We start from the raw sequence: 14,940 nt of genomic DNA on the forward strand, positions 1-14,940 counted from the left end.
TTGACTATCTTCATTTTATCTCGATTTCACTCACATTTTTTGTAAGTGTTTAATCAGCCACACGGAGGCGCTGTTGTGTAAAGAATAAGATGCACAATACAGTAAGTCTAAAACCTAATAGATTTGCTGAAATATTCCAAAGCTGTATCCCACAATGCAGTGTGCTTGACTTGTCACTTCTTGCTAGATTTAGCAACTTTTCAGACTACCCTAGCAACTTTTTTTTCAAAAACCACCTAGCAACATATTTAGCTATTTTAAAAAAGTTTTTGGCAACTTTTGTAAAGTGACTCAAATAATAAAAAAGGCACATATTTTCATCTAAATTACACAAAAAGAGGAACAGCCACTGAACAGCTAGCCAGCCAAGCAGCACATCAACCTGGAGAGAGCTGGAGAAAGATACCTAACCGTACAAACATCAACTGTGCATTAAGCTGCTAGTTCCAATTGGTCAATTATAAATGCACATTTATGATACAGCATGTTATTAGCTTGTATATATAATTGTTGTTCAGTTAGGTATGCTGTAAGAACAAAAAAAAATATGTGGAAAAACTGAAAAGGTACTAGTCAAGTTATAACCCTGAACCTTAAAACACTCCACATTGCATTTTATTTAAAACACCTGTGAAAAATAAACATGGATTGTTCCTTCATATTAAAAGTGCACTGTGTCCTATTTTTACAGAATTCTGTGTAGCACACTAACTAACTTCCAGTACACTGTTAATAAGAAAATGCATAAAATGTGTAACTGTTCAATACTTGTTTTTACAAACAAATAACATTAAAAAAGAATTGCTGAGATTTGAGTAATCTAGTTGTGTATTTTATGTAAAAACACTGTTTTGTGTCATGCTTATGCAATGACGTCATCACACAATGATGGTACAACGTCATTTAGCAACTTTTAGCAACAAATCAATCTGCCTTTAGCAACTTCCCCCGGAAATTAGTTGGCAACACTGCACTTCCAGTTTGACAATGGCCAGGATGTTTTATGCGCGACATTTCACTAGATTAATAACTTAAATATAACAGAGCCCACTTGTTAAGTCGAAACATGCAAATAACGAGTTCATAGCGTAATATTTTCCAAACCTGCTGCTGGAGTATCCAAAGCACTGCATGCTAGACTCCAAAATAGTACTTCAGATGGCATTTTAGACACCTTAAAAGCTCGTTTCAAACCAAAATGGGCAACCGAATATCTTCTGGAAGGGTCATTTTACGAAGCTGTTAATAAAGGCTGGAACATCTACGATTTCAGACGTAATTTTGTCGTTAATGATCACGTGACCCTGAGTGGCGCGAAGCAAGGACACTGACAGACAAGACGGACAGGTTAGTTACTTTTGGTATGAAACAAGTCTTTCAAAATTCAAATGTTGTAATTTTTACGAAATGTAAACAATGTTACCGTTTTGTTGGTCTTCAGTGTGTCGGGACAGATCGCTGAAGCGGCTGTGAACTGATCATCTCTTAATGTTTACTAGTTATAGCACGAAATAAACACGAATGAATACATTTTGTTTCAAACACAGAAACCGTCGTTACTCTTCTCCCGTCTGGTTTGTTTATTGGCCAGAGTGGCGGATTGGTTATGATAGGTCAGCTCGCCTGTCAATCAAACTCCCAGCGAAGGCTCAGTGAACCAGTTTAAATACAACTTAGAATATTTATTTATTTATTACTAATAAATAATAAATACTAAAAATAATAATAAATACTAGATATTTAATAAAAACTAAATAAATACTAATACAAAAAATTTGTCAAAAATTACTTTTGGGACTTAAGTTTAAAAGTTTAACGAATCTTTTTTTTTTAAATAAAGCATTGCAAAGCATATCAAGTCTCATTATATATATATATATATATATATATATATATATATATATATATATATATATATATATATAATATGTGGTTTATAAAGTAGCCTACTAGATAAGCATATTACAATTATTTAAGGATCAAGACTGGAGTCATGGCTGCTGAAGAGACAGCTTTGTCATACAGGTAAAATTTAATTTGAAAATATATATACTAAAATTAAAGCAGTTATTTTAAATTTGTAATATTTCACAATTTAAATTTTTTTTAAACTAATTTTTGACTAAACGAATGTAGCCTTGGTGAACATTCTCTCAAAACTAGAAATCATAGTGACTCCAAATTTTTTAATGATTATTATGTACTTATATACTACTAAAAACAAATAGGCAGGGGTCAGCGTTTACTACACTGTATGCAATTCTTCTATCTGAACTTTTTTGCCCCTTTACTCCCACAATGTGCAGGTAAGTAAACATAGCTACTAAGTGATACATGGAGGAAAATACTGCAAGAACATGTCAAAAAAGGACAACGATATAATTTCCTTCAAACTGATTTTATTTCATAGCAGTAAAAAAAACTTCTCAAACTAAAAATGCAAGATCTTCCAGAACCTTAAGCAGTTGTACAATCAACCCTGGGAAAACAAATGCATTCATCAAAAAAAAATCCCATCTCTGTAAAATAAAACCATAGCACATTATTTTAATACATCATCTTGAACACACTCTCAGTTTCAGGTTCAAGCTTCAAACTATGTCCTATTTCAGACCATCTGTATGTTCAGGAACAAATGAACACGGATATAGTAAATGTACCCAGAGACCCACTCTGACTGGTTTGCTGAAGTCATGACAGCGCTCACTTGCTCTTCATCAGACTGTGGCCACAGGAGCAACAATACATTCAAATGTAATTTACTAAGGCAAGATCTCTGGAAAGATTTCCTCTTCATTTAGTCAAAACCTTCACCTAGCTTAGCGCTAGCATCCCAGGCCACATGATCTGCCTAATGAATATGGATTTCTGGGGAAGAGCTATCAAAGGCAATTAACTCAATTAGCTCTAGTTGCTAACCAAATCTCCCTAAAGAATAAACAGCCCAGCTGTAGAGCAACAAATTCAGATACACATGTACAATTTCAGTCTCAACTCTCCACCACAACTGCGTTAGGAACAAAAACAACAGAAAAGGCAGGAAAGAAGATAAGAGTGGATTGTCTTCTCTTTCAAAACCCCAGAACATCTGATGATCTGATCCAGAGGACACGGCGCAGTTAACTGGACAGTCGCCGTCTCGTTGGAGTTTAACAAGCAGGGAAAGTTCATGCCCTGTGATGATGCTCACAAAACGTACTTGCAATTTTTCTCCACGGGAATCCCTGACATGCATATTAATACAAACCCACCATTTCACCTTCTTCCAGTGTATCCCCACATGTCCTACTTTCCCCAACAACTTTGTTGAGAAAATAAGGACACTGTCTGGGACAAAAAATGCTTTCCACCACTCTCTCAAGGCATATGCCCTACCTTTACTGTGAAACCGTGCTGTAAAGGCAAGGTAAAGAGAAAAGAGACGACAGGCAGAGGGAAGGTGGACATGGGGTTTAGTCCTCTGAGATTCTGCAATACTGCATAGACATGTCTTAACAAAGACGCCTTTCCAGGCGCTCATCCTGTTCCTCCATCAGGCTCCAGGGGTCCCTGCTGTCCCCATAAGCGGGTCGGCCCCCTCGACGGGCTCCTGAGTGGGGGTCTGGTTGTTGGGTTGAGCTGTGATGACGATGGTGTTCTCATCCACCAGCTCGCAGGTGGGGTTGGCAAAGGCTGAGAGAGGAAGAGTGATGCGATGCATCTCACGCTCGTAAACCCGCTGCTCGTGCTGTTTCTTGAGGTCACGACCCCTACGGGACAAAAAACAAAACCGTTTCACTTCAAACACTGCCAGGTTTAGTCATGTTTTTGTCACACATCAACTGAATGAATAGAATGGGGTATAAAAGTCAGACACCACAAGTGAAATTTTTCTTTTTTTCTTTTTAACATTGTCAAATTGTAAATCTCTTTTATTTTTATTTTTTTACATTTAAAATATTTTTTTCATTACAAATTCTTCAGCATTACAAATTTGAGTGAAAAGTTTCATAAACTTTGTGATTTTCAAATGTTTCTTAGAATCACAAATAACGAAGTTTATCATGTTTGTCTGGATTTTCGTAAATAAATATATGCATATTTTCAAAATGTACACTGTATGACTTTAGTAACTTAATATTTTGAATTGGATGAAGAAAATAAAGTGACTTGGTACTAGACAGGCTTTTGACCATCGAAATAATTAAAATCGTATTTAATCAAAAGCTTGACTAAAAGTGTAATGATTCTTAAGTTTGTGACCTGAAAAACAAAAAGTGAACTGTTACACTATAATTTTATGCATTCTCACATCAAATCCTTTGTGCCTGACCCCTGTGGAAATGAATGGAAATTATGTGTTATGTTTTCATGATCTTAGATGAAAGATGATAGTACTTTAACCATAAAGACCTAGTTTGTTAAACTCAACCAAAGTCCAACGTCCCCAATTAACTGTTCCAAAGAGAGTTTTCCAAATTCATTCTTTCTGTCTCGGAAACACAGACTCGAAGAACCACTCTGAATTACATAATCAAAAAGAACATGTTTCCACTTCATTTCCTCTGAATATTCTGAATATTATTTCCATTTCTAATATATCCATTCAAGCTAGACTGTAATATTTAACAGTGACGCACTACAGACAGAAGGAGTGATTTGTCTCCAGTATTGTCTATTTTTAGCGTTGAGATATAAATGCTTAGGTGGAGAGGACCCAGCTCTAATTCGTCACTCGCTGCCAAGCAAGAAACTGATCTCGATCACTATCCTTTACCGTTTCTTGAAAATGGGAGTTGAATGCTGGAGAAATCTCATATTACTAAACATACCCCTGTCTTATCCTTCCTTTCACTCCATCCCTAGACATTCAGACTGTGCATGGCATACTTGTTATGCAATCCTCCTACACTTACCCAGCACTTTCCTGCCTGTGTGTCTGCAGTGAGCCCTGCTTTATCACAACTGAACCGAGCACTACTGCTCTTGCAAGGACTAAAGTATTTGGTTGAAAAGTTTGCGATCCATGTGCTATAACATCATAACATGCTTCCTGTGGGTGACATTGTCCTAGTATTATAGGTTAACCCTCCTCTCAGCCCAACATCCTGCCCCTGCTTATTAATACTGAGCCAATTAATCGCTAGATAAACGATGACATGCACACATTATCAGCTGACACAGGAGTACATGCTGCCCAAGGCTACTGAGTGCCCCTCTAAACTCTTTACAAGATTTTTACTGTCATCTATTATCACATAAAACATATTGTCATATCACCAGAAATGGCAACTAATCTGAGTGATTGTAAATGTACAAAACAATTGATACCTCTATTGATATCAGCTTTCAGATTCCTTCTGGTCCTCCCCAAACTCAACACCCACTTCGAAATGTCAAAACAACCTCCTAAATATAGACAGCCAAGATGCCTCCAATATCTGCACCCACTCACCATCTCTCTCTCATGTGTCTAATGGCATTAAAATGGCAGTGTTATATGAACCTGCTATGTGTTTCCAGCTAAAGCCCGCGACATCCTTTAACTCTGTTCACGCGACTCGGAGTAGATCAAAACCAGCGTCTCCACAAGTCTCCTCAATCTGAAGAACTGAAGTGCCTGGATTTTGTCTGTTGTGCTTTTCTATTGATATCCATTCTTATGTGCACACTGTAATGGGACATTGTGTTGCAGGTTGTACTGACCGTTTGTAGAAGTATCCTATTGTGATGCCACCTCCAAGTAGGATGATAATGGCCATCATGAAGACGGCCAGAACATAACCTGCCAAGGTAGCAAAGACAACCAATATACCCATGAACTTCTCGGTTCTTGGATGTGGTTTGGTGTTTTAGACAACTCAACACTTACCGAGAGTCCCAAGGTCTTTCTTCTTCTTGGGTCCACTCCTGACCTGCTGTCGGACTCCCTTCACGGGCTGCACCGCCGCACCCTCCACCTGCGAGGGGAAGGAGTCAGTGTTTTCGAAGGTCTCCACCATCCTTGGGGTGAGTCCCTGAGTGGGGACCGACTCTTCTGAAGCAGTGGCTTCTGTGGAGTTTTGGTCTGTGGGGTGACAGGATATGATTGTTTTTTTTTCTCTCAATCTGTGTGCTAATGTGAACCAGCTTTGCACTCCCATCAATTAACAAATAATTTATACTAAGCAGTTTTGCTGTGGTCTGGGAGTGAGTGCTCTGAACGGACAATTGTTTTCTTGCGGTTGTTGATTGGATGGAGGCAGATCAGAATGTGAGCTTGCAGATTATAAGAAAGGGGTGATATGTAAGTGGATTAAATGACTGGAAAAGTAAGGCATACATCACCAGAAGTCTGTGAAGTTTAAAAATTAAGATTTAAAAAATAAAAAATGAAACATTTTCATGGATGAATCATTCAAATAACTAACATGCATTTAGAAAATTGATGGGGTGAATTTTAACTCATGCTGACTTCAAACAGCTAAAAAAAAAAAAATCGATTTTTTGGTCTGAAAACATGCTCCACCCAAGTATGTGAAAAGAAACAGACATTATAATTGCTCATTACATTCTGAAATGAGTCAGAACGCAATTCGCAAAACCCAGAAATAATAGTGTACTGTTATGCTTTTCCTAAAAAAGCTTTAGCTTTTACTAGACACACTAGGCGAATACTAGATAAATGAGATAAAGTTTGGCTATTTTGACCTAATGAGGTGGACCTGATATATTTCAGAGGCCCCATAGAAAGAATTCACAGCTGAGAACATTAACATTTACTTCTCTTGCTGGGGTCCAGGCCTTTTAAATTTTTCAACCACCCTCTACTCTGAAAAAGCTGTTTACACACTCCAGCAGAGTTAAAGAACATTAGTTCACAGCTCAGCTAGCCAATCAGAAGCTGTTGCCGTGGTGCGCATCTTTCTCACGGCCAATCATAATCCCAGAGGGCGGGGCCTACACCTTCTCTTGAACAGCCGCAGAACAAGTTTCCTGTTTGTTCCTTTGTCTGTCCCAACTGAAGAAACCTCAAGGCTGATGAGTCTAGACTCGTGTTGTTGTTCAACTTTATCTGTCCTTGCAGTGTGTTGAGTCAAAAGATAGTTTTGAGGAAACTGCATCAGGTTGAATTAAAACTGATCAAGTAGATTTTTTTTTTTTAAGTAGGATACATTCTGCTGTATTGTTTTTGTTGTTAATAAACCAAATAAAAGTAAATAAAAATTATTAATGGCAAAAGTAAAGTTTGGTTCAGTTCCAGTTTTTAGAGTAGGCTCTGAGGAAACTGAAATATTTGGTGCCGACCTTTTTCACTCCCTAGAGGATGTTTTCTTAAAGCTATTTGCTTTTTCCCACAAAAAAAGTAGATTGCACATTGCACATTTCTGCAATGTGCAAAAAAACTGCACATTTCTGCTTTACGTAAATATTTTTAAATTAGCTTCCTCCATGTTCTTGGAAGAAACAGTGTGCAGCTAAACGAATGAGATGCTGGAAACAGAGTAACACGTTAGTAAGACCCAGTTGTGAAATGCCTGAGAAAGACACGAGTTAAATAAATCACTTTCATATATCAAAATCCCATTTCATGCTGGAGTGTTCATCTCTTTTCTTCCCCCAAAAGTGCTCGGTGATATTCATTTTATTACAAAGGTTTAATGTGAAGAATTTGGAAAATTAACATTTATATGCCTATAAGCTGCAACCATTTATATATATATATATATATATATATATATATATATATATATATATATATATATATATAAAAGAGTGAACATGGCTACCTTGGCATGTCCTAATATCACATGCTTCTTTTCTGGTCGCTCCATCGGACCCGGAGACATAGCACCAGGGCTTCTCTGAAGCATCTGGGTTGCGGCAGAAATTGTGATCTCCAACATCTGGCGAGAAGAAAACAAAATGATGAACCTTTAAAATTTGATTTAATGGATACCTAACAGTTTCGAACCAATATATATGTGTTATGTTTTGTTTGTGTGAGCATGTGTTTTTGAATTGTAGTGAGTGTGTCCCACATGGACGTCCCCTCATCTGGATTATGGAAGAGTGAGTGCTCAGCTTTTTGAGTTGGGCTCTTAATATAATCTAGGCAGCATGCCCATAACCATAATTTACAAAAATCTATAATCAGCAACATTGACAGTTTGGAAACTGCACTCTCTTATTAAAGGATACAATCTGTAAATATGCTTGATTGTGTGTATCCTAGCTTAATTTCCTCAAATATGCTTACATTGTTTTGGGGTGCTGTTTTGAAAGAGCTTGATTTCAAATTTTATAATAAATGTGTACAAAACCATCATGAAAAGTAGAACCATACTTCACCTGTCTGTGAGTTCAGACTCTTCCAGTTGAGGCAGATATTCCCTGTGGATGTCTTCTGTTGAATTCCCCTATAGTGCTCTCCATTAGATGTAATACACTCTGAGGGAAATAATCACCTTCATGTGATTTGGAAAATTGGTTTCCGTTCCATTAATTTAGAATAAAGTGGTTACATTATAATGACTAAACATTTACTACACTAAAACAATAGTCAATACTTTTCCAGTATAAACGTGCTTTGTTTGTTATGAACAGATATGAAAGAATCATGTACAAACACTGATGTAAAATGCAAAAGCATGAAAACAAACCCTCATAAACTCAATCACTTGAACTACATCCTACAAATGTATTATTATTTTTTAGAAAGTTATCCCAACACACAAAAGGGATCTTACCTTCAACAACAGACCAACAGTCCACCAAACCAGAGCTCAGCAGAAACACAAAGTACAGCAGTTGAAACATTTTCATTCCGTGATGTTTTCAACAAGAAGAAGAATGATGATTTTTTATATATATTACGAAACGAAACGATCTGTTTAAATGGAAAAGCCTGTGGTAAGTCGAGCCACACTGCTCTCCAAACACACCTCAGTCGTGCTCTTGTTTTGAGCTGTGAGCTGGTAAACAGCCTGAGAGCAGAGGATCCCTGCAGTGACGCCGCGTCCTTCAGGTCCTAAACACAGCCGTTTCTCTCGTAATCATGTGTGGAACATGCGATTTTGGTAGAATAAAATGTCCGCCAGGACACCGGAATGTTCCAGCAGACGACTGATTATTTTTATTTGAATAATACCATTAACCCGTTTAATCCCACCGGTCACAATAGTGACCGTAAAAAAGGTTTCCATTTATAAAGCTCTGAAAACCTTACTGACTGATGTTTTAGTGCACTTCCTGCAAATATGGAAAAAATAAAGTGTCTCAATTAAATATGTGCAGTTTCACATGATTAGTGCAAATTGTAACATGACCAGAGCAGCTTATTTCCTGTTTGCACCTTGAGAAGAGGCTAGTAAAGTATGTCATCATAAAGAAATGACAAAGATTTTTGGTACACATGATCTTTAGGGTGTCTAGTATTAATATATGCATTCACATGAATTTAGTTTTGTTGAGTGTGGTCATAGAATGAGTAAACATGTTGATGGTCACAATAGCGACCGGTGGGATAACAGTGGATTTAGGTATACAATATAAATCCAATTGCAGTTGCTAGTGAAAATGACAATAAAATGTTGCATTGACAAAATAAATTTACTAAACTAAAAATTCAAATGTTACAAAAAAAAATTACAATAATGATGTTTTTATACTCAAAGCATTAATATAAAAATTTGATATTTCACAAAAAAGTAACAATTTTGAAATGCAGTGATAGTTTAATTTTTTTTTTTTTTTTATCTCAATGTTCCTATCAATGTTGCATAAGTTTTTTTGTATGCATAATAGTATCCCTAGAATGTGATCAAACAGTTTAAAATAGCTGGGCTAAGATATATAACCATTTTTATGACTGTGGAAATATGTTCATTCAGTACTCACCTTATCCCACCGGTCACATGGGTTAATATTAATAATAATAATAGTCACTATGTATATAAAATATTTTGATAAACACACACAAATGTTTTAATTTGACATAACCAGTGTTGGGGAGCAACTAACTTACCTGTAACCGAATTACGTTATTTAATTACAAAATAAATGTAACTGTAAACTGCGAATACAAAGTTGGTTGCATAGGCCTATGCATATTTTCACACACATACAGATATGATTGATTTCTTTACCAAACTGCATTGACTGCCTTTAATATGAGACACCAATGTTTCCGGAGTTTAGGACACAGAAGAGGACACATGCTTTTTCTGTTTTATTTCCTTTTTGGGTTTATGTATATGCTTTATTTTTTAAGTTGCTAGCCTAACAAGGCATTGTTAGATTCCAGTGTTTCCTGTCATAGCTATGCAAAGATTTGATTTTAAAAAACAGCATCATAGCTATTAAAGTGTTAGTTCACCCCAAAAGGAAAATTCTATCATTAATTACTCAGCCTCATGTCGTTCCAAACCAGTAAGACCCTTTGTTCATCTTCAGAACACAAATTAAGTTATTTCTGATGGAATCTGAGAGCTCTCAGACCCTCCATAGACAGCAACGCAACTGCAATGTTCCCAGACACAGAAACATAGCAAGGACTTCAGTAAAACAGTCCATGTGACATAAGTGACTCAACTTCATTTTTGCGAAGCTACGAAGCTACGAGAACAAAAATGATGACTTTATTCAACAATTCTTCTCCCCTGAGTTACGTCTTCTGCCATTTTGAAGAGTACCCAAGAACGTAATCAGCGTTGTTTACGTTGGGGAGAAAGCGCGCATGAACGTAATCAGCGTAATCTATCTATCTATCTTAAAAATGCTACTTTGTTAATAAAAATAAACTGAATGTTATTACATAATTATGTTAAAAATTATTATACATTTTACATACCAGAATTCGTTCATTAGAATGTATCGAGCTGTATTATTATTATACAATTATCATGATGATTATTAGTTATATTATTTCTAATTTTCTAATTTTTCATTATGCCATCTATGAAAATTATTATCTGTTTTGATTTTGTTTTCAGATGACACAACCTGACCTCTTTATGAGACACAATTCCTTGGCTTGGCAAATAACAATTTAAAGAAAATTCATATTATTAGCATCTTTTCTGATGAAAGCTATGTGACTGAATGGGCTTCCATGCAATATGGGTTTGCAAGGAATGAAACGGGCCAAACCCTGCACACAAATTCATCATCACAGCACTATCGATTCACTCCCGTCATCCATTCTTGTTAAGCAAATCTGACCGAGCAGAACTTCATTAGGAGATCAAGGAACAATGAGCGCCTTTATTATTTACAAGGAAACAGAGGGTCCCCTGAGGAGACACTATTAAAAGGAAGAAAACGCAGGGTTGATTAGTGATGTGACACAATTGGTGTAAGCTGTTCAGCTCTGAAACAGCTGTCCTCTCTGGTTTGTTCATAGTCATGCTATTTTTGTCGGTTTCTCAGTGGTGCATTCTGGAAAGCTCTAAACTGACATTCCCCTTTGTTTAAAGTGCATTGGCTTTGTTAAGTACTGCACATAACTATTGTAAATCTGTTTTGCACAGGTCAGCACAGGGTCACATTTTTCTTTTAAAACTTCACCATTAATCCCTAGGTGCCATCTCTTGATGTATCTGATAGGTATGAATTTTATGACATTTTGGAAATGATGATTTTTATGACATGTTAGAGCATGGAAGCAAGCAATCAGCTTTAATGAGACTAAATTGCCTGCTTCCTTCCCATGATACTGCTGCCAGGTTAACTGACCCACTTTAATTTTCCAAGAAATTACACAAAGTTTCCAACCCCAGTTGAGTTGGCAGCATTTCTTGTGAGTTGTGCACACAGGCAGATGAGTGGGAGAGAGCTCAGGCAATCAAATCTACAGCGTTTCTTTGTTTTAAAGTTCGTTCATTATGTCGTTGCTGTTTTTGACACCCAGCTGTTACTCCTGTTTGTTCCACATATTCTACCGGTTATGAAATGCTGTTTGACTGGTTTGTTTAAAAAGTGTTATTTGGAAAAAAAAGTGAACACATACTGAAAGCTTTTAGAATACAATACACATGCATAGTCTTAAACAATATAGTGAATACACATGATAAAAACATCCTATTTAATTCAAGATATAACAAAGGACAAACAATACTATACCATTACCACAAGTAGTATAATGTCCAAAGATTCCTTAAATTTAATTTAATTTATTAGTCTATTTGTCAGGGACAATGCAGCGCACATTATTACATACATAGTTTCATAGTCCGAGCCATAACAATATGTGTAGATGTGTTGCATAAAAGGTTTTAAGCCAATAGGCTAATTTGCAACCCCAGTCCCTGGTCAGACCTTTCTAAAAGATAATCCAAATATATGGTTTTTAAAAGAACTACATAGTGTGAGTTACACAATCATGCAGCAAATACATTATATACTAACATCAGCATTTCACAGAGTTGTGACCATCTTACACAATACAGCACATCACGTAACAAAACAAGCCCCAAGCACCCAGCCGTTCGCACCCGCTCACCCATACCCACCCCAATAGTGAGGGCCTGGGCCGCTACAAGATTATCTCCCATACTCCAGACCCCACCCCGTGGGGTGATCCTTGGCAGCCATGTGCAAACAACCAGGGATCCAGTACAGTACTATTAAATGTTTTCAGTTCGGTTTGTGTTTTTATTTCAGTTGGTAAATCATTCCAAAAATGGGTCCCTATCACTGAAAAACATGACTGGCTGAAAGTGGTTTTGCGCCCCTCTGCTATGCAGTTGCCACCCACTGCTCTCCTAGTGGCCACTCTCCTTGTGCTTGTTTTTGTCACACGAGGACAGAGTACGGCTGGAGCTAGATTATTTGTGCATTTAAAAGTCAGTTTAAGAAAAGAGAACGTAATAAAACTATCAAAATCTAAAAGCTTGTATTTCTGTACAATCAAACAGTGGTGCCACAAAGTTGGTTTCTGATCCATTATTTTCAATGCCTGTTTGTATAATGATATGAGGGGTTTGACTGTTGTCTGGGAGGCTTGGCCCCATACAGTAACACAATAAGATAAGTGAGAGAGTATCATGGCATGAAAAAACAGTAAAGCTGCCTTGACAGGTATATGAGACCTTATCATTCTAAAACAGTTCAAGTTTATCCGGATAGTCTTGCAGAGTTTGTTAATGTGTTTACTGAATTTGAGCTGTGAATTCAGAATAATACCTAAAAATTTAAATTCCTCAACTTCTTCTATGGCTTCTTGATCTATTTTGATTTTGTGCATTTAGCTTTCCCTCTAATAGAGAAGCAAATAGATACAGTCTTTTTGACGTTGAGCGTTAAAGGATTATCTTTAACCTGTCCCGTATACGGGACGCCTACGTTTACTTCACTTTATTACAATTAAATCTAATCTAATCATGACAAACTATATATCGTTGGAAAGGTCTAAGACTCCAAAATAGATATTTTACCAATGTTGTTTGTTAAAAATTATGTAGGAACAATAATAGATTAATTTATGACAAGAGTGCACCCTTAAAACAATCTACATCATAACAGGAGTTCTGACCTTTGTTAAAAAAAAGTCTTCTTTGTTACCTTTTTCCTCTATCACATTTTAGAAATCATCAGAAATTATATATCAACTGAAAACTTAAAACTCAAAATTCACCCATTTTAAAATCAGACATTGCATTAATATTATGTGTACAAAATGTTTTCATTCATGAATTATAAAAATTGAAGTTTGGATCGTGCACTATAAAGTCTATGTTCAAAAATTTTGGTCAGGGTCTCTGCAACTGCATTTGATGTCCTAGCTAATGCATAAATTACCCTATCGTCAGCATACATTTGACAGTTTGCTGACTGACAGCACGTAGGTAAATCGTTTATATATAAACTAAAGAGCAGAGGCCCCAAAATGGAGCCCTGTGGGATACCCATTGTTGGTGTTGAGAGTTCTGTGTTTATTTTATCACGTTGCTCTCTATGCTCCAGATATGATGCAAACCAGCCGATAGCATGTTCAGAGAAGTTGAAGGTGGTGAATTTATTCAAGAGTATCTTGTGGTTCACATTTTTTAGGTCTATAAACACAGCTCCCACAACATTACTCTTAATGTTCTCGGTAAGGTAGCAGTTAGCCATTTCTGTAGAGTAACCTGATTTCCATATACAGTATGTGACCCTGGACCACAAAACCTTGCAGTTGTGTTGCGGTCTATGGAGGGTCTAAGAGCTCTAAGATTCCATCAAGTCTTAATTTGCTGGGGTATATTTTTAGCAATAGCCAAAAATACACTGTATGGGTTAAAATTATCGATTTTTCTTTTATGCCAAAAATCATTAGGATATTAAGTAAAGATCATGTTCCATGAAGATATTTTGTAAATTTCCTACCGTAAATATATCAAAAGGTAATTTTTGATTAGTAATATGCATTGCTAAGAATTCATTTGAACAATTTCAAAGGCAATTTTCTCAGTATTTAGATTTTTTTGCACCCTCAGATTGCAGAATTTTAAACAGTTGTATCTCTCCCAAATATTGTCACGTCATAATAAACCATACATCAATGGAACGCTTATTTATTCAGCTTTCAGATGATGTATAGATCTCAATTTCGAAAAATTGACACTTAAGACATATTTAATTTGCACAAACAGATGTCTCACATTAAACAACTCTCTTTTAAAATTGTTTGAATTAATAGAGAAACAGATATAGCCCATTTGGAAGTTATGAGCTCTTGTTTTTTTTTTTATTTTCTCCAAATGCTTTTCTCATAATACTAAACCAATGTTTTAAATATTTCTAAAATTTATATAAAATGCTATTTTTGATCACTCCTGAGTGCCATTATTTATTTATTTTTTCATATTTTATACATTTTGAAATTACATCCACCCATGAAATCCACCTGAATGTCCTCTAGACTCTAAAATAATCAATATGTCATTTGTAACAAAATTGCAGCATTCATAGAGGAGTGCGAATCATTTTCTGCGTCTCCTG

The 14,940-nt window shown here is 36.2% G+C and overlaps 1 protein-coding gene across 1 annotated transcript; it reads right to left on the minus strand.

Annotated features, from left to right (window-relative positions):
- Positions 1-2,379: 2,379 nt before the first annotated feature.
- Positions 2,380-8,961, minus strand: pik3ip1 (phosphoinositide-3-kinase interacting protein 1). Its single transcript, XM_042723660.1, has 6 exons — positions 8,709-8,961; positions 8,311-8,409; positions 7,749-7,865; positions 5,852-6,046; positions 5,686-5,764; positions 2,380-3,749 (listed from the first exon to the last, which is right to left on the minus strand). Exons 1-6 carry the CDS (start codon positions 8,782-8,784, stop codon positions 3,533-3,535), a joined length of 783 nt encoding a protein of 260 aa, XP_042579594.1. The 5' UTR covers positions 8,785-8,961; the 3' UTR covers positions 2,380-3,532.
- Between the last annotated feature and the right edge of the window lie 5,979 nt (positions 8,962-14,940).

This window comes from Cyprinus carpio, chromosome B5 (assembly GCF_018340385.1).
Source record: "Cyprinus carpio isolate SPL01 chromosome B5, ASM1834038v1, whole genome shotgun sequence".
NCBI lineage: Eukaryota > Metazoa > Chordata > Actinopteri > Cypriniformes > Cyprinidae > Cyprinus > Cyprinus carpio.

What these genes read in the sequence shown, in the direction of transcription:
- pik3ip1 (XM_042723660.1), bottom strand. Translation starts at nt 8,784, where the DNA reads ATGAAAATGTTTCAACTGCTGTACTTTGTGTTTCTGCTGAGCTCTGGT. An exon ending in GAAAGACCTTGGGACTCTCG is followed by an intron (nt 5,765 to 5,851) that starts GTAAGTGTTGAG and finishes CTACCTTGGCAG; the next exon opens with GTTATGTTCTGGCCGTCTTC. An exon ending in ATAGGATACTTCTACAAACG is followed by an intron (nt 3,750 to 5,685) that starts GTCAGTACAACC and finishes TTTGTCCCGTAG; the next exon opens with GGGTCGTGACCTCAAGAAAC.